Genomic DNA, 20,110 nt, shown 5'->3' on the forward strand with positions numbered 1-20,110 from the left:
TGGTTCCCTTAGTAGATTTTCTGGTAGAGTGGAAATCTCTTCAAAATATCTCACGTTGGGTCCTGCAGATTATACACAAAGGTTACAAAATCCAGTTTTGGTGCCATCCACCTCTGTTCAAAGGAGTGCTGCAAACGTCAGTGCTTCCTCAGCAGGCTCTGGTGTTGGAGCAAGAAATAAAAACCCTATTAGCAAAGGAGGCTATAGAGAGGGTTCCGGTTGCCGACAGGGAGTCAGGGTTTTACAGCCGGTATTTCTTGGTTCCAAAAAAGGATGGGGGGTTGCGCCCTATTTTAGATCTAAGACATCTGAATCGAGCAGTACGAAAGCTAAAATTCAAGATGCTGACGATAAGTCAAATCGTGACTCAAATCAAATCCGAGGATTGGTTTGTCACAATAGATCTCAAGGACGCATACTTCCATATCTCCATCCTTCCACAGCACAGGAAGTTCCTGAGGTTCGCTTTCGGGGGCGAGGCGTACCAATTTCGGGTTCTTCCGTTCGGCCTAGCTCTCTCACCCCGCACATTCACGAAATGCGTAGATGCAGCACTGGCCCCGCTCAGGCTGCAGGGCATACGCATCCTGAATTATTTTGACGACTGGTTGATTTTAGCACAGTCAGAGGAGATGGCGGTTCGGCATATTCAGAAATTGGGGTTGAGACTGAATGCAAAGAAAAGCGTGCTTACTCCACGACAGAGGACCACTTTTCTTGGTGTGGTTTGGGATTCAGTGATAATGCGAGCATGTCTCTCTCCAGTTCGCATCACTGCCATTCTATCAGCCATGAAAGAATTGAAGCTAGGCCAGTCACGCACTGTAAAGCAGTTTCAGAGACTGCTGGGTCTGATGGCAGCAGCGTCCAACGTGATACCTTTTGGCCTGCTGTACATGAGACCCTTACAGTGGTGGCTCAGGACCAAAGGGTTCTCCCCGAGGGGCAACCCACTTCGTATGATCAAGATCACGCGGCGCTGTCTCCACGCCTTGATCACATGGAAGAAAAATTGGTTCCTGTCCCAGGGCCCTGTGTTAGGAGCTCGATGTCGCCGTGTCACTCTGACGACGGACGCTTCTCTCACAGGCTGGGGAGCGGTAATGGAAGGCCGCTCAGCTCAGGGTCTGTGGAAGACTCATCAGCTCTCATGGCACATAAATTGCCTGGAGATGATGGCGGTCTTCAATGCGTTGAAGTTCTTCCTTCCAGACCTGAGGGGCCATCATGGTTTTCGGACCTGATAGCTCTTCTCGATGGCTCACCTTGGAAGATTCCGATCAGGAGGGACCTCCTGTCTCAGGCGGGGGGCACAATTCTCCATCCCTGTCCAGAAATGTGGAATCTGTGGGTTTGGCCTCTGAGGGGGCCAAACTCATAGAGGCTGGTCTCTCAACTGAGGTTGTAGAAACCATTCTTCAATCCAGAGCTCCTTCCACGAGGAAACTATACGCTTTGAAGTGGAAACTTTTCACTTCCTGGCGTCAAGAACGGCAGTTGGATCCAGTCTACTGCCCGATAGGTTCAGTACTTGAGTTCCTACAGTGCCGCTTCTCATCTGGGTTATCCCCATCTACACTTAAAGTATATGTTTCAACTATATCTGCTTACCATGCCCATGTGGATGGTACTACTGTCGGGAAGAACCCGTTGGTTATTCGTTTCCTCCGTGGCACCCAGAGGCTGAGGCCTGCGATGTGCACGAGGGTCCCTGCTTGGGATTTGGCCATTGTGTTGGAAGGCCTGTCTACAGCTCCATTTGAGCCACTTGAGTCAGTCTCAGATAAGTTCCTGACACTTAAGACTGTCTTCCTTCTTGCTATATCGTCCCTTAAGAGAGTAGGAGACCTTCAGGCCCTTTCAGTGTCCCCAACCTGTCTTAAGTTTGCGCCGGGGATGGTCAAAGCCTTCCTCTACCCCAAACCTGGGTATATCCCTAAGGTTTTGACTAATGTTCCAAGGCCTATTGTGCTGCAAGCTTTTTGTCCTCCTCCATTTGTTACCCCAGACCAGGAGAAACTGAATCTACTGTGTCCAGTGCGAGCACTGGACACATATGTCCACAGAGCTGCCCTGTGGAGGAAAGCAGACCAGTTATTTGTGTGCTTTGGACCACATAACAGGGGTCGTCCTGCCTCTAAACACACTGTAAGCAAGTGGATAGTTGAGGCTATTTCGCTCGCTTACGAGGTCTCTGGCCAGCAGTGTCCTTTAGCTGTCAGAGCGCATTCAACTAGGAGTATGGCGGCCTCCAAGGCCTTAATTTCGGGGGTTTCCCTCAAAGAAATTTGCGATGCGGCCGGTTGGTCCTCGCCTCTCACTTTTGTGAGATATTATGACCTTGACTTGGACGCAGCTCCAGGATCATCGGTGTTACTGTCCTAAGTGTGCCACAGTTTCACACAGACAGGTATTTGTGATTATGGCGTTTTGGTATATCGTTCCCAAAGCGATCCTATCGGACGCAGCGCGAGTTCCCTCGAAAGGGAACGTCTCAGGTTACGTATGTAACCATAGTTCCCTGAGAAAGGGAACGAGATGCTGCGTCGCGTTGCCATACTCCCTGCATCCCTGTGATCGATTTGCTTCGGCAGATTGAGCTGAAGCCGGTCTCGCCGGATGTGTATTTATCCTTTCCTGGTCGTGACGTCACCCGCCCGTGATGTTCACTCTCGCCATTGAACTAGTTGACAGACGTGCATTAGACGCTATCACGCTGAGGGCGTTCCCAAAGCGATCCTATCGGACGCAGCGTCTCGTTCCCTTTCTCAGGGAACTATGGTTACATACGTAACCTGAGACGTTTTCTCTCTTTTTTTCTTTTTTAGGGGTTCAAGCACATATCACATATAGCGCTGAAACCCTATTGTAATTGTTAGAATTTCCAAAGATCGACATTTTTCCCCTAAAAGTGATCGGGCAGACCAAACCGTAAGTTGTAGGGAGGCTTGAAACTTTGAGGGATGATATACCCACCCCATCTAGGGCTCGCCCCAATTTGCCTGATGGTGGTGTTACAGCAGTCAAAAGTAGCCTAATGGCTCATAACTCCTAAACCGTTCGTCGCAGGCTCAAGTGTCTAAATATCATTGGAATCCTGGCAAACTTTTCAGGTATTTTGAATTTTTCTGGAAAAAAATAAATACTTTTGCAAACTAGTCCTAGGTTTTTCTCTGGATTGGAAACAAACCAATGCAGAAAGATTCTCTGGAGTCTGGCTGTCAATAATTACCAAAAAATGTCGAATATTCAATTCACGTCCGCGACGGGACAAAACGTCCGAAGTGGGCGTGGCCACTTTTACTAAAACGGCTATCCCTCTTGAACTGAATGAGGTAATTTACCAAGGGCCTGTTTGACTCACGGCCCTAGAGGCCTGGGAGAAAGTCGAAAGAAAATTAAATATTGGACATCATTAAAAAAAAAAAAAAAACTTTCGTGAACTAGTCCTAGGGTTTTTGCTCAACCTCGATAATTGTTAAAAAGCTTTAAAACATATATTTCCTTAGTAAATTGCTTTTTTGGCTGTAAATGGTCCTTTCCAACTATGATCTAGGTGGTTACAGGCTTGCTAAATGAAACACAATACCTATTTATGCATGTTCTTAAAGGCCTCAAAGCCTTGGACCCCGGTAATTTTTGGGCGAAGCTATATTTTGTAGCTAATTTTTTTCCTTTGATTTTTCCTTTATTTTATTAATAAATTTAAAAATGTGTTCACTGATTCCCCTGTGTCTGTATTATTCTCTTTATTACAGTGATGCATGTTTACCTGTAGAACCATAATGCAACCAGCATCACATATTTTGTTCAACAATATTTAGTTAATGATTGTACTTACAACTCCACATTGAAACTATGGGTATATTGTGTGTGGGTGAAATGCAAGGCTTCTTTAAAGATATGAATGCATAATTCTGAGTTTCTGAACAATTCTGAACGTCAGGCAGCCTGCGTTATAATGATGTATTGTATAAAGCGCTATATAAATAAAGGTGACTTGACTTGACATTTTAAGTTTTAGAAATCTGATAAATTATCACATCAAGGTAATTTTGAATTTTAAAATTGAAATTGATTTTGAAAATAAAGACGAGTTGGAACATGACATTGTAGATATTAGGCTACTGACTGTTTAAATAGCTAAACAAAGAGATTGTCATAAATTAAATAGTTATATGAATCATAAAAATATTATAGCGAAAAATATCAGAAAATTATGCAAACTAAATTATCAAAAACTTCTTATTAAACTTCTAATTAACTTCTAATTTCTTATGAATTCACCTGGACCATACAGAAAAATCTTTCAGATGTATTTTTAAAGTAAAAATGAGCAGTTTGATACATATTTTCTCATATTTTCAGGTTCAAAAACAGTTTTTGTGGTAGATATAGGCCTATACGTTCGTAGAGAGAAATGGGTGTTCACTGTCTGAATTTTGTGATAAAGCGTGATAAAACAGAAATAAAATATCTCACGATCCCCAGTGGGCATATTTTATTTGAAAACAGAAATTCGGCCTTTTTTTTTTTTTTTTGAAATTGCAGTAATTTATTGTGGTTATCAAATTAATTGTTTAAAAGAAACATTGTGCCATAAACAGTATACACAAAATAATACCTAAAACACAAACTATAACTATAAAACACAGATTAGATACTTTTCTTAACTTATTAAATTGACTTTTGAAAACAAGAGGCAGTAGAGATTTTCTCATTTTAGTATTTTTGATGCAAGACATTTTTAAAGAATTTCTCATTGTTCTGTCTATGCAAGACTCTCGGGCACATGCAGATGTTATACTGAAACCAATATCACGAAACCTGTTACCTGAATACTTTCAGCTAAAATTAGCAGCATATGACATTTGAATAGTGATTTTTAGAATAATAATCATAAATTCTCATTAATCGTGTTCGCACCATGACTCAAGTTCATCCACAGCAATGGTTATTAGCCTATAAAAAAACAATTACTAGTTCAAAGCCTGTGTTTGAAAGGGATAATTTACCCCAAAATGAGCATTCTGTCATCATTTAATTACCAGTATAAACAATATATTCACATAGAAAACATCTATTTTAAATTGTAATACTATTTCACAATATTAGTTTTTACTGCGCTTTTTTCCCCCCCTCACTTCTGAAATGATGGCTACGCCCCTGCTGGGTAGTTTTATTTAACTCAACAACTGATTAAAAAATAACTATATGGCTGGCTTAAAATGAACCCAAAATTGGTTGGAAATTAAAGATCAGGCAGACAATTATGTGAGCATTTTTTAATATAAACTTATTAATAAATGTTAATTCATTAAATATATTAATAAATGTTAATTTCCAACCTATTTTGGGTTTATTTTAAGTGAGCAATATAGTAATGTTAGGTTAAATAAAACGATCAAGCAGATTGTGTCAAACATTTAACCCAGTCGCTGGGTTTGTCCATTTTAACCCAACATGGGTTATTTTTAACCCAGCATTTTTTAGAGTGAATTAGAACATCTCTGTAATTTCAAACACCCAGTATTCTGGATTATCGCTCAGTTGGGAATGTCAACCATGAACATTATCATATTGACTTCATTTACTTGTAACCCATATGTGAAGGTAAGCTAACCATGCTTTCTGGAATACCCCCAGATTTAAATCATTTTAAATAGAAAAAAAAATAATAATTCATCGATTGATTGACTAATATCGTATTGATGATGCTTTTACCCTGCCCAAAGGGCTTGAGAACACATGCTCGACATGATCAAATACAGGTTAATAGATAGCAATAAAACATGACTCCTTTCTGTGTTAGTTCTGTGCCTTTTATTGAGAAATATTATTCAGACATCATGCATGAGTTGGTTAGAGGTGCCGTGCTGCAGTGTTGCCTGTGGATGCCCACTGGAGGATTAGCGGTACTTCTCAGAAAGAGCCAGGGCCAAGTTCTGGAAAAACTTGTCAACTGACACATGAACCTCTGGGGTGAAGTCGGCAGGGAAGAGCATGGCGATGACCACTATGAGATTGTGTGCGAGGATCTAGAAAAGGAATAAAGCGAAACACATTACCATTAGCCTACTACCATGTCCATGATGAGCAGCCTTCACTTAATTATTTTTTGATGTAGGTAGTGCTATTGTTTTGGTGTACCTTGAAGTTGGCCGGGTCAACACGCAGCTTGAAAGCATGAAGTTCGCTCAGGGCGGCCAGACCTCCCGCAAGGTCGTCGATTTTTGAAACGGCATCGCCGACTGCAGCCATGATAACGTGGCCGTGCTTCTTCACAGGACCAGACCCGGGGCTCAGGTCAGCCCAGTGAGAGAAGTAGGTCTTGGTCTGAGGGTAGACGGTCAGCATCCTGAAGAAAATAATAACAATAATAATCTAAACATTATGCTCGAAGGTAGGCTACTAGAAGAAGTAAAAACATTAGCTTTTCATGTAATTTGCAAAGTTATTTAAAACGTTTCTATATAACATCGTTAATAGCCTAATCGCAACTTAAATAGGAAAACAATAGGTCAGTATTACCTGCCGAGGGCTTCAGCGCCGATGTCATCGGCCCTAGAGCTGATCTTAGCCCATATGGCCTTCACAACAGCCTTGTCCTTATCAGAGAGACTCATTGCTGCGTCTTCTTTTTCTCAAGTTAGATCGTCTTCAGAAAAAAAGATGTTAACGACAACGGGATCTTGTCCCACTTTTTATATAAAACTAAAGATGGGCACACCCATGCAATTGATCCAAACCACACCTCTTCAACGCTTTTCTGCTGATCTCTAACCTGTGGTGTCCAATCAAAAACGTGCCAATTTTGTGCTTCTTGTTGAATGAAGATAACGATTTTCTTTCTACATCCTTGATGCGCTTAAAATATTCTATAAGCATTTTTGCAAAGATAGCCTATGTGTGGAATTTAAATGACAATCCAATGACAAAAATGAAATTATTTTTGTCAATCGATCATAAATAAACTATTTTTTTTTCATGTGTAAACTTATGAATCATAATTAACACATTGTTTAAATAAACTGAACCCAGAATACCCATTTGTGACATTTTTTCTAAACGTTGAAAAATGGTTGTATTTTTAATAAAATTCATTCTAAATAATAAAGTTAATTTCACAGACATCATCAACTAAATGCGCTCGTAAAATTTTCATACATTGTAATCAAAAGTTGAAAGGTGCTGTGCACTACACTCAAAAAAATTAAGCCTTTTTTTTTAAGATTTACGAATTGCAATTGTATAGTAAAATTCCATGAAACTGAACTGAATAATATTTATATCTTGGATTAAGAATTTTAAATAAGTAAAAAAAAAAAAAATTATTAAGCTCTATATTTTTTTAACTCATTTAAATGTCTTAATCCATAATATGAATAACATATAAGGAATATTCAATTTGATTGAATTTTACTACACAATTGAAATTCGTAAATCTGGCTTAAAAATGATTTCACTGAAAACGACTACATTTTATTGTAATTTATGAACGTTTATTTGTTTTGAAAGCATACATTATTTTTAACCCTAACAATGGGGCATATTATGGCATGATCATTATGGGCACGACCAAAGTTCGTTATGCATATATTTAATAAAAAATAAAAAATAAAAAAAAACGCTTGTTCATGTTTAAGACATCTTTCAAAACAACTTTTTTTGGACGGGGTCCGATCAGTGAGGTCCAGACACGTATGCGTCACCTGCTGAGAGAAATTATCCAATAAGACTTTGCATATTTTAATGGGCGGAGACATCAGACATCAATAAATTGTACTCCGGTTTCAGAATTTCTATAGTGATTCCTGTTGGACTTCAGCAAGCACCTAAGGACATCCTAAAGCGTAAACATGGTTGAGTGGACAGACGCTGAGCGAACTGCCATCCTTGGCCTGTGGGGAAAGCTCAATATCGATGAAATCGGACCTCAGGCCCTATCCAGGTACAACTGCATCAGATTCTTTATAGACGCATCCTATAATGACTCCCTCTGTTACATGATGTCAGCTACTCAGTTTATTTAATGCCGTTCTTAATGCTTCTGATTTTTTAAGGTGTCTGATCGTGTATCCCTGGACTCAGAGATATTTCGCGACCTTTGGCAACCTGTCAAGCCCCGCTGCGATCATTGGTAACCCCAAGGTGGCAGCTCATGGGAAGACTGTGATGGGAGGTCTGGAGAGAGCCATCAAGAACTTGGACAACATCAAGGCCACCTATTCCGCGCTCAGTGTGATGCACTCTGAGAAACTGCATGTGGATCCAGACAACTTCAGGGTAGGTTGTGCTCATATTATGTTGAAGAATCATCACCGAAAAACAGCACCTTAATAGATCTCTTTCTCTACAGCTTCTCGCTGATTGCATCACCGTATGCGCTGCCATGAAGTTCGGCCCCTCTGGTTTCAATGCTGACGTCCAGGAGGCTTGGCAGAAGTTTCTGTCTGTCGTCGTGTCCGCTCTGTGCAGACAGTACCATTAGAGTCTCATCGCCAATGAATACCAGCTATATTGCAGAAGATCGCACCGCGCGGAGCTGTTCACACAAAGATCTAATTCTTATACAATAAGATCAATAAAATAATGCTAAAAGCACTTTAATGTTGTTTGCTGCTATTTATTTCACAAAACACACTGACTATAATCTATGACCAGAATTATGAACTTTTCGTTCACTTCACTTTTAACTATGACTTTTCCCTCAATAAACTCATAATTTACTGCTTATTAATAGTTAGTAGTTGTTGTAGTGGTTAAGTTCAGGCATTGGGTAGGATTTAGAGATGTAGAATAAGGTCATGCACAATAAGGCATTATTATGTGCTTTATAAGTACTAATAAACAGCCAATACGCGAGCTAATAAGTAACTAGTTAAAAGTGAGAATTGTTCCCATACTGAAGTGTTACCAAAAAGGCTCTTGATGGCAACTTAAGAAAAGAATCCTGTTTTTCAACAATATTATTGTCTAGGCCTATATGGGGTTCTTAGGATTTTTTAGTGAGTTTATCAACAAGTCCTAATACGTCAGCAACTTATTAGCCCTAATAAATAAGCCTTTGAAAGACAGTTATGATAGATTTGCAGACTGTGGGTGTTAACCGCTTGAAGTCATTGATAAAAGAAATTAAATTTATCGCAGCCTCCAGTAGCTGTATAGCATATTTTCAAAATAAGCTGACACTCTTATCTGTTTTATAAACATAATTATTTATTAGTCAATTTCTCTGTTTGCAAATTTGTTTGCAATTCATTTTAATAAGAGAGAACAGCGAACTATATGCTATTTGAACAATATTTTTGCAGGGAATGAGAGGAAGAGTGCGCCTTCTGATTATTATTAAATAATTAAAACAACAAGTTCCAGCAGGATGAGCCATTTTGTCATGAGGTTCAAAATGATAATTACAATATGCCAAATAGCAAACAGAAGCTGTAAGTTGAACTTTGCACCTCTTCGTGTTAACACGTTTAACTCTAAAGGTAACTCGTCTGACTGAAATGTGGACATCTCTGCTCTGTCGAATTTCTCAATTCTTTAAACTACTTTAACTATAAACGGATATCTACTAAAATGAGGCGACATCAAACCGTGTAGATCTGTCAAATACTTGCAATGTCGAAAGGTATACACTCTTAAAAATAAAGGTTCCAAATGTTTTTTTTTGTTTGTTTGTTTTAGCAGCGATGCCATTGAAGAACCATTTTAGGTTCCCCAAAGAACCTTTCAGTGAACAATGTTCTTAAAATAACTTTTTTTTAAATTTAATTTTATTTAATTTTTTTTTTATTAAAATTATAGAAAATAAATGCACCTGTTTTTGAATATTGCTTAATTAACTTAAACAAACAAACAAATACAAGACAGGATGCCCGAGCTGTCTTCAATTATATTTAACACTTTAGCATAAACATAGCAGATTTCATTGTAAATATAGGAATATAATATATAAAACAAAAGAAGTTTAATGGTAAAGGGGTTTAGCATATTGATAGGCCATCTTATAACATAAGGTATATTTTTATTAGGCTACTCCAGTTTGAGTGACATCTTATTTGAATGTATGCATAAATTAAGTAATTCATTCATTTATTGTTCGTTCGTTCAATCACCATTCATTCACCTTATTTGTAAACCCCATAGAAGTTGAGTAGGCCTATATGATTTGAGGACGACTGAATGTATATGAAACAAACCATCCATAACATTAACAACGACACTGAAATTAAGAGCGCACGGTTTATCTGTCATTCAAAAATAAATCCGTAAAATAACAGAAAAAGTACTGGCACCTTATTACCCGGACCTTATCCAGTAGTAATTTTACGGACATTTTCGTTAACCCCGATGTTGAAAAATCAAAATACAGGTAAAAACACCTGTAAAAAAAAAAAAAAAAATCTGCGTTGCGTACTAGCAGAATTATATTAATATTTTCTGAGGAAAAAAAAAAAAACTAATTTCTTTGTTATTGCAGACAGAGGCTGAATAGACAGAAAGTAGCTTTAGAAGTCAGTGTTTCAATTCTATAACTTAAGCCTATCAATGGCCTACAGTTCACATCAGCAAACCATTTTGAGCAACAGAGTTTGTCAAGTTTAAAAGGTATAGATTTAGGAGTTGTTATTATTATTATTATTATTATTGATGAGTATGGCTACTTCTTTTTACACCTGGATCTAAACAATGTTTGTTTAAAGACATTAAATGACATCGATTAAATAGAAATCAGAAAACAGGTTACAGAGAGCTTTACAGAAATTGATATTTCTTTTGGTGATTACATTCTTGTCATCAATAAAATAAATGGCTACTGATATTTTCAAGGTGCTATAAAATTAGAGTAGAAAATGACCTTCGAGCAGTTATAATACACTGTAAAAAATATTCCGTAGTTTTTACAAAATAATTTTGGCAGCTGTGGTTGCCAGAATAATTTTGTAAAAAATACAGAAAAAAAAACTGTAAACACATTTACAGAACAAACTGTCATTTTTACAGTATAAAACTGTAATTTACAAACAAGAAAATTTGAATGTAAACAAGTAAATTCAACAACGCACACTACTACTAAAATCTGTTTTGTACCTTTAACATATACTGACAACCACCATAATAATGCAGGTGGTAAAAGAGAAAGCCACATGAAGAATCAGAGTTCATCACAAATAGCTTTTCCACTGGCTGAAGTAAATACTAATATAAAGAGGGTGCAAAGAGTCATTCACGCAAACGCAAAACACCATCATGGTAACCCACAACACTTACATAATGCAATAAACATTCATTAAACAACAGAAGATGTAACATAAAACCCTAATGTACATAACTGATAACAAAAACTATTAAGAAACATGATTTTTTAAACAAAATACTTTCAAATGTGGAGTGTCACACAGGGAATTGTGGGAACATCAGTTTACAGTTTTTGACTGTAAATTATACATTGATTTGTTCTTTTTTACTTCTAAAAATTGTAAAATTTACAGCATTTTACTGTGAAAATTACATAAAATGTCTGGTAAGAGCTTTTACAGTTTTTCCCTGTATATAGTACTGGAACTTACTGTTAACCTATTTACATTTTTTTCCGTAACGTTTTTACAATATTTTACTGTTAAAATCACATTCATTTTTTACAGTGTAAAATTCATAAAATAGAAAGATCCTGCTTTAAACTCCAATGCACAATGAGAGGTGTGAAGGTCATCCCAGTAATGTGTCTGAAAGGGTTAAGGGGGACCTATAATGCCCTTTGTACAAGATGTAATAAGTCTCTGGTGTCCCCAGAATGTGTCTGCAAAGTTTCAGCTCAAAATACCCCACAGATAATTTATTATAGCTTGTCAAATTTGCCCCTATTTGGGTGTGAGCAAAAACACGCCGCTCCCTTTCGAGGGAACTCCACGCTGCGTCCGATAGGATCTCTTTGGGAACGCCCTCACCGTGAATGCGTCTGATGCACGTATGACAACTAGTCCAATGGCGAGAGTAAACGTCATAAGCGGGTGACGTCACGACCAGGAAAGGATAAATAGACATCCGGCGAGACCGGCTTCGGCTTTTTTGCCTCAGCAAAGCGCTCTGTGTGGAAACTGTCTCAGTGTATCGTCGAGCAAATAGCAACTTGAGTCGTGTGTGCATGCCCTTGTTACTATTAGGATTGGGGATACACGCGATTCATCTGTTGTTTGTTTGAGAGCAGAGCAGCATGCACGTCAGCTCTTGTATTGGGATCTGACATTGTTCATTCATAGATTCTCGATGTGATGCACTATCGAGATTTTTAGCTCTGATCCTCTTGGCTTTTTTCTCGAGTGAATAAAGTCTTATGGTGCGTTCACACCAGACGCCAATGAAGCGTTAAGCGCGAGTGATTTACAGTAGTCAATGCAAAAACGCGAATAGACATCCTGCGGCGCAATTCGCACTAATGAGAAGACGCGAATAGAGCGTTTCGGGCGTTTGACACGCGTAATGCGTGATTCGCGCAAATCGCGCGAGTTGAAAAATCTGAACTTTGGCGAAAATTCGCGCCGCATTAACCAATCAGGAGCTTGCTCTAGTAGTGACGTGATTACACATAGCGACAGGAGGCAGAAATAAGAAATAACAATGGAAGACAAAATCATCATCGCTGTATGTGGATACCCGGAGCTGTACGATACATCTGCATACTTTTATAGAAACAGGAATAAAAAGGATCTTGCTTGGAAGAAAGTGAGTGAGGAGGTCGGACAATCTGGTAAGTTGTAAAAAACGCTCTTTACTCAATTTGAGCTATATATATATATATATATATATATTGAGACTACAAGCTAGCTAAAGCGGGCAAATTGAGCTTATTCGCCGTATTTTACAACTACTTTCCCGCTGACATGCAGAGACGAGACTGGAGCTGCCTGGCAGAAGCCCCTCTCATGACGCGAATTCGCATCTGTTGTGAAGTGAATTTCACACGTGAATGAAGCAAACAAAAATCGCGCTATTCGTGCGTAGTTGGAAGCTTGAACATTTTGAGTTTACTCGCTTCATTCGTGCGTGAAATTCATTTCACAACAGACGCGAATTCGCGTCATGAGAGGGGCTTCTGCCAGGTGGCTCCAGTCTCGCTTCTGCACACTTCCTCTGAATAAACACATCAACTCGTCAGCGGGAAAGTAGTTGTAAAATTCGGCGAATAAGCTTTTGCCGGCTTTAGCTAACTTGTAGTCTCAATATGTGTGTGTGCATATATATATATATATATATATATCTATATATATATATATATATATATCTATATATATATCTCATTCAAATCGTGTACACTTGTCTGGTGGTTCATGGATGCATTTAATTTGAGGAATTAAATGGAATTTTGCCTGGTTTTTAAAAGCTACGTCTGCATCAATTCTCTTTATTTAGCCTTTCTTCCAGACCGTTTCTACCTGTCTGGTTGATATGTGGCTGCATTTAATTTTAAGAGATTAAATGAAATTAGATGTGTGTGTGTGTGTGTATATACCTATATATATATATATATATATATATATATATATACACACACACTATATTTAGCATTTCTTTCAGGCCGTATTAACTTGTCTGTTAGATCTTTTGCTGCATTTAATTTTGAGGAATTAAATGGACAGTTGGCTTTAATTAATTTTGAGAAATTAAAATGATACATATTTATCTGACTTTAAGTAGTTAGATTCATGTATTAGTTCAGCCTTTCATGTAGATCCTGACGCCAATGGTGTCAGGCTCCTGAGGGTAGCCCCCTGCAGGGTGGAGCGGTGTACACCTCAGTATACGGTGCCCGTGCCACTTCGTTGCCCTCAGGGGACCGTTCTGCCAACCCCGCCACCCTTGGTGCTTCGGGGCGCAGCGGTTTCCAGCGAGCTTCTAATTCAGCACTCACACAATGTTGCATCAGGCTCGCACCCTCTGAAAATAAATCTGAGGCCAGCCCCACATGGCATAGGGTGGTGTACACCTCAGTATATGGTGCCCGCCCCACTTCGTTGCCCTCAAGGGACCGTTCTGCCAACCCTGCCACCGTCAGTGCTTCGGGGCGCAGTGGTTTCCAGCAAGCTCATGACTCGGTGTTCTCACGATGCTGCCTCAAGCTCGCACCCTCTGAGGAGGGTCGATAAGCGGTCAAATCGGTCGTTTCCTGCCATTGTGTTTCAGGTCACCGAAGTGGCTACTCTAAGTATACCAGAGACCAGCCTCGAGAGGCTGGTTCCTTTTGTGGATTTTCTGGCAGAGTTGAGGCTTCTGCCAAACATATCTCAATGGGTCCTGCAGAGTATAGAAAAAGGGTACAGAATCCAGTTCGGTTCTCATCCACCTCTATACAGTGGGGTGCTCTTCACATTAGTCCATCCCGGGCAGGCTCTGGTAATGGAACAGGAAGTAAACTCTTTAGCGAAAGGAGCTATAAAACGGGTTCCTCCTCCCAGCAGAGAGTCAGGGTTTTTATGGCCGCTATTATTTTGTTCCAAAGGAGGATGGAGGGTTGCATCCTATATTAGATCTTCATCATTTGAATCATTTAGTCAGGAGACTCAAAATGTTGACGCTAAACCAGATCCGAGGACTGGTTTGTCACGATAGTTCTAAAGGATGCATACATCCATCCTTCCACAGTACAGGAAGTTCCTCAGGTTTGCTTTCGGGGGCGAAGCATACCAATATTAGGTTCTTCCATTCGGTCTAGCTCTATCACCCCGCACGTTCACGAAATGCGTAGATGCAGCTCTAGCCCCACTCAGGCTACAGGGCATACGCATTCTGAACTAATTAGATGACTGGCTTATATTAGCGCAGTCGGAACAGATGGTCAGTTCGACATCGAGATGTCGTTCTCACTCATATGAAAAAATTGGAGTTGCGGCTAAACACCAAGAAGAGTGTGCTTTCTCCATTACAGAGAACCACCTTCCTGGGTGTGGTATGGGATTCAGTGATGCTGTGGGCCGTTCTGTCGCCCACTCGTATTCCTGCAATCTTTTCAGTCAAACAGGAGATAAAACTAGGCCAGTCACTCACTGTAAAACAGTTTTCTAAAACTGTTGGGTCTGATGGCAGCTGCGTCCATTGTGATACCTTTTGGCCTGCTGTACATGAGACCCTTACAGTGGTGGCTCAGGACCAAAGGGTCCAGGGCCCTGTGTTAGGAGTTCAATGTCATCGAGTTACTCTCATGATAGACGCTTCTTTCACAGGCTGGGGAGCGGTAATGGAAGGCCACTCAGCTCAAGGGCTATGGAGGAGTCATCATCTTTCGTGGCACATAAATTGCCTGGAGATGATGGTGGTCTTCAATGCGCTAAAGTTCTTCCTCCTAGACCTGAGAGGTCATCTGGTCTGGACTGATAACCCATCTTTGGTCTCTTGTATAAATCGACAGGGGGGTCTGCGTTCGCGCCCACTATTCAAACTGGCACACCAGGTCCTCCTGTGGTCCTTGGGGAAGATGCTCTCCTTGAGAGCAATCTATATTCCAGGGACCCAGAATGTAGGAGCAGATATCCTGTCGAGACAGGGGCTGAGGCCAGGGGAATGGAGACTTCATCCCAAGGCGGTGAAGCTCACATGGGAGATTTATGGCCAATCGGAAGTGGATCTGTTTCCGTCTTAGGATACGACGCACTGTCCACTGTGGTTCTCCCTCACGCATCCAGCTCCTCTTGGACTGGATGCCATGGTACAGACATGGCCGAGGCTACGTCTGTACACGTTTCCCCCAATTGTTCTGTTCCCAGGAGTTCTGGAGTAAATTCGCTGGGAAGGGATAAGTCTACTGCTAGTAGCGCCTTACTGGCCGAGTCGGATATGGTTCTCGAACCTTGTGTCTCTCCCCAACGGCTCTCCCTCAGAGATTCCGATCAGGAGGGACCTTCTATCACAGATGGGAGGCATGATATTTCACCCCCGCCCAGAATGGAACCTGTGGGTTTGGCCTCTGAGGGAGCCCAACTCATAGAATCTGGTCTCTCAACCGAGGTTGTGGAGACCATTCCTCACTCCAGAGCTCCTTCCACAAGGAAACTATATGCCCTGAAGTGGAAACTTTTCACTTCTTGGTGTGATGTGCGACAGCTAGATCCAGGTAACTGCCCAATTGGAACGGTACTAGAGTTCTTGCAAGATCGCTTTTCATCAGGGCTATCCTCGTCCACCCTAAAGGTCTACGTATCAGCTTTTTCTATATACCATGTCCCTTTGGATGGTACAACTGTGGGGAAGAACCCTTTGATGTATTGTTTCCTTCATGGCACCTTGAGGCTGAGGCCTGCAACATGCACTAGGGTTCCTGCTAGGGATTTGGCCATTGTGTTGGAAGGCTTTTCTGCATCTCCATTTGAGTCGCTTGATTCTGTCTCAGAAAATTTCTGACATTCAAGACTGTTTTCCTCTATGCCATTTCTCCCCTAAAAAGAGTAGGAGACCTTCAGGCCCTATCCGTATCCCCTACGTGCCTTGAGATTGCACCAGGGATGGTCAAGTGTTCCTTTACCCTAACTGGACTATATACCTAAGGTTCTGACCAATATTCCACAGCCTTTAGTGCTGCAGGTTTTCTATCCTCTGTTCTCAGATCCAGACCAGCAAAAGTTGAATCTTGTGTGTCCAGTGCGAGCACTGGACACCTATATCCACAGAGCTGCCCTGTGGAGAACTTCAGATCAATCTATTTGTTTGTTTTGGACCGTGCAATTAGGGGTCTCCCTGCGTCCAAACAAAGGGTTAGCAAGTGGATAGTTGAGGCTATATCACTTGCTTATAAGGTCTCTAGTCAGCAGTATCCACTGTCTGTCAGAACTCATTCTACTAGGAGTATGGCGGCCACTTGAAATGGCGGCCTCCAAGGCCTTGTTGTCGGGGGTTTTCCTCAAGGAGGTCTGTGATGCGGCAGGCTGGTCCTCCCCACTCACGTTTGTGAGATATTATACCTCGACCTGGACACAGCTCCAGGCTCATCAGTGCTCTCGTCTTAGTGTGCCACCGTTTCACACGGACAGGCATTTTGGAAGTACGGCGTTTTGGTATATCGTTCCCAAAGCGATCCTATCGGACGCAGTGTGGAGTTCCCTTGAAAGGGAACGTCTCAGGTTACGTATATAACCATAGTTCCCTGAGAAAGGGAACGAGACGCTTCTGCTCCCGGCCCGCTTTCTAGAAGAGGGTGGGGCTTTAACAGCTCGTCCGGAAAAACAGTAGAAGAGATGTTTTGATTGTTGTAGGTTTTATTTATTGCGTCTGATACTTTACTTTTCATTATTTCAAGTAGCTCTGTTTGCAGATAAACAGAAGTCCCTGAATGATGATCTTATCTGTATTTATCAGCGAGGGCAGCAGACAGAGCCACAAGAAACTTGTCCATGGCCACGTGCACTTCTGCAGTGCAGTCAGCGGGGAAATTAACTGCAAGAGTCACGAGGAATCTGAAAAAAAAGTAGTAAATGAACAATGTAACGACTGAGACAAATCAGACACAATTATTTGGTATAGTCAACAAATAATTGTTTACAGCTCACTCTGGAGTCTGTTCCCCATCCCCCGAGGAGACCAGCCTAAGTTTTATTGCGCCGAAGTATGTGGGTTGCCACGTGGAAGAGTGTTGCAGATGCTCTGCTTAACCTCCCAGACGGGAAACCCAAAAGACTGACCAGCCATCATGGCTGCTGACGACCGACAGCACCAGAGCCAAACGCAACTGGACAATGAGAGAAGAGGACCAATGACACATGACCCAAGCCAGAGTTACAGCCACACCGGGCTGATCAAGAGTATCATCTCCTTACCCAGGTGAAAAAAAAAAGTACATTTCTATAATGTACTTAAAGTGCTCTATTTTCGTGCACTAATTTTGTACTTTAATATACTAAAAATTCTTCTTTAGTACTTCTTAAGATAATCTTAAGAACATCTAAGTGTACTCAACTGTGCTATTTTGAGACACCATGAAATATGAACTAAAATGTGCTTTTAATATACTATCTCTGTATTTAAAAAATGTATTTAGATACCACTTGTAGTACACTATGGGTTCAAATGTACTATAAGTAGTATCTAAATAAATTTTTTAAATGTTCTTCAACAACTTCAGTCAGGCTCAAAGACAAGAGCCATAAACTCCCCCACCAAGCAAGTTCCCACTACAGAGATTCCACTTTGCTCATTGGTCAGTTCCACCTGAAGAGGTGTGGTTCCTCCCAGACCTTAAGAGAAGACGCACAACTCCACCTCTCTCTCTTGTTTCTTTTGGACGGACTGAAGAGACCCCTTGTGCTGCAGGCCTCTGCAGACCAAGGCCTATGTGCCTGCAATCCCAGCCATGTGCTCCTCTAGAAGAGTGAAAGAATGCTTTCCTACCACAAGATTCAAACTAACCATGCAAGTTTGTTATCGCTTCTTCATTCAACACAGAAGACATCGATTGCAACTTCAGTACCATTGGACTGAATTCTCAGGACTTCCTATGGCAGCAATATATCCAGACGCTCTTCAAAAAGGCTGAGGCCTAATGCAAGTATCGTACGATATATTAAATTGCTGCTAGTTAGTTAAAATTGTGAACCTCCTTTGTTACAAGGGAGATTTTATGATGAATACTGATGGTTCTTTCCCTGGTTTTTGGTTTCTTCATTGCTCCTACTGTTTCCCACTTCCGCACCATCATTTATCATTTTACCCGTTTATGTGTGACTTGCGTGTATGTATGTTTGTGTTTGTTAGTCAGCTATGTGTTCGTGATTTAGTTAATAAAACTTGTGCACAATACATATTTGGTTCTGATTCTCTGTCTGCAATAGATTGCCTCTTAAATGATCAGATCTGATTACCAGCTCTGTGAATGCTTATTACAAAGCACTGTAAATACTAAGAAAGAATTATTTTTCTGTGGCCATGAAAAATACCATTCTCTTAGAATTAATTAATAATCAATACACAGGATGAACGGAGTTATTAATTGTCATTTTAATATAGCTACTTCAAGTTAATCTGATTAACTGATTCAAATATTCATAATTAATCATAATTAATAATCATAGTGAGTTATGAATAATTATTAATATTTCCCCGTTGAGCTTGCATCGCTACAACATTACACTAATAATCCGCATTTTTAATTTCACATCTTGGATGTCTCCTTTTAATTGAGTGCTCCACACCATGATATGGGTGTGTCAGATTATTTTAACACCACTTGAGTGGAAGGATTGAAACACTGCACAAAAAGCACATAGCAATTATCTTCTCATCTTGAAGTTTACAGGGTCTATGCGAAACTTAGTGGCATGGATATCACTTAAGATGCTCATTCTACCAATAAGATCAGCCATTTTGCCCACAGCATCAGTGATGGCTGTCATCACAGTTTTGCCGTGTTTCTTCACTTGGGGAGAGCTGACAGAATAATCAGTCCAATCAGGAAAATATATTTTAGTCTGAGGGTAGACAATGAGCATTCTGAGGAAAGGAGAAGAATCCGTTTTAGGTTTGGCAAAACTCTTCGACATTGATTTAGGCTAGGTGTCCAAAATTAATTTAAATGTTGAGGTCTTACCTTACCAGAGCTTCTTGGCCTATGGCATCGGCCTTACTAGAGATTTTACCTCAGAAGGCCTTGACCAAGGCTTTATCCTTAGCTATCAGACTCATTTCTCGATCCTTTCCAATTTGGTATTAGAGGAGCAAAGTTTTAGTTAAAGGATAAGGCGTCTTTTTATAATGTGCTGCCACACCCAACAGAGCATCAGCTCCTCCTCTCAGGCTTCAGCCAACAATTACAGACGAATTTTGTCAATTCATTTCATCATTCATTATTTTATCCAAAATAGTGAATGGTTTTATTTATTTATTTTAAATGAGTTTATGAACGCATTTTACATCAAAACAGCAATGAAGACTGACCAGAAATACAGAATCCTATCGAACATTATAATGAAGGATTGCGACAACCCCAACAGTTTTATCACTAAGTATAGGAAAAAGTAGCCTAAACAATGTATTGAATGTCTTGGCTGTTTTTGTCTGAAATAATAACCAATACTGTCCTTGCTTTTTTATTAAATTAACAAGAGATTTACCTGAACAATTTATA

General features: G+C 40.3%; 3 protein-coding genes across 10 annotated transcripts in view; 2 read left to right on the top strand and 1 right to left on the bottom strand.

Annotated features, from left to right (window-relative positions):
* Positions 1 to 20,110, top strand: part of kank2 (KN motif and ankyrin repeat domains 2) — a 78,507-nt gene that overhangs the window by 35,852 nt on the left and 22,545 nt on the right. The window lies entirely within an intron of this gene.
* Positions 5,801 to 6,787, bottom strand: LOC127509171 (hemoglobin subunit alpha-like). Its single transcript, XM_051887693.1, has 3 exons — positions 6,532 to 6,787; positions 6,151 to 6,358; positions 5,801 to 6,038 (listed from the first exon to the last, which is right to left on the bottom strand). Exons 1-3 carry the CDS (start codon positions 6,624 to 6,626, stop codon positions 5,910 to 5,912), a joined length of 432 nt encoding a protein of 143 aa, XP_051743653.1. The 5' UTR covers positions 6,627 to 6,787; the 3' UTR covers positions 5,801 to 5,909.
* Positions 7,701 to 8,604, top strand: LOC127509164 (hemoglobin subunit beta-1). Its single transcript, XM_051887684.1, has 3 exons — positions 7,701 to 7,951; positions 8,064 to 8,286; positions 8,360 to 8,604. Exons 1-3 carry the CDS (start codon positions 7,860 to 7,862, stop codon positions 8,489 to 8,491), a joined length of 447 nt encoding a protein of 148 aa, XP_051743644.1. The 5' UTR covers positions 7,701 to 7,859; the 3' UTR covers positions 8,492 to 8,604.

The sequence above is a fragment of the Ctenopharyngodon idella genome, chromosome 3, assembly GCF_019924925.1.
Source record: "Ctenopharyngodon idella isolate HZGC_01 chromosome 3, HZGC01, whole genome shotgun sequence".
NCBI classification, from domain to species: domain Eukaryota; kingdom Metazoa; phylum Chordata; class Actinopteri; order Cypriniformes; family Xenocyprididae; genus Ctenopharyngodon; species Ctenopharyngodon idella.

Bases quoted from the DNA above. Each gene is read 5' to 3' on its own strand.
- LOC127509164 (XM_051887684.1), top strand. From the start codon at position 7,860: ATGGTTGAGTGGACAGACGCTGAGCGAACTGCCATCCTTGGCCTGTGG. The intron at 7,952-8,063 runs GTACAACTGCAT...TGATTTTTTAAG, and splicing joins GGACCTCAGGCCCTATCCAG to GTGTCTGATCGTGTATCCCT. The intron at 8,287-8,359 runs GTAGGTTGTGCT...CTTTCTCTACAG, and splicing joins TGGATCCAGACAACTTCAGG to CTTCTCGCTGATTGCATCAC.
- LOC127509171 (XM_051887693.1), bottom strand. From the start codon at position 6,626: ATGAGTCTCTCTGATAAGGACAAGGCTGTTGTGAAGGCCATATGGGCT. The intron at 6,359-6,531 runs GTAATACTGACC...TATTTTCTTCAG, and splicing joins GGCGCTGAAGCCCTCGGCAG to GATGCTGACCGTCTACCCTC. The intron at 6,039-6,150 runs GTACACCAAAAC...TTCCTTTTCTAG, and splicing joins TTGACCCGGCCAACTTCAAG to ATCCTCGCACACAATCTCAT.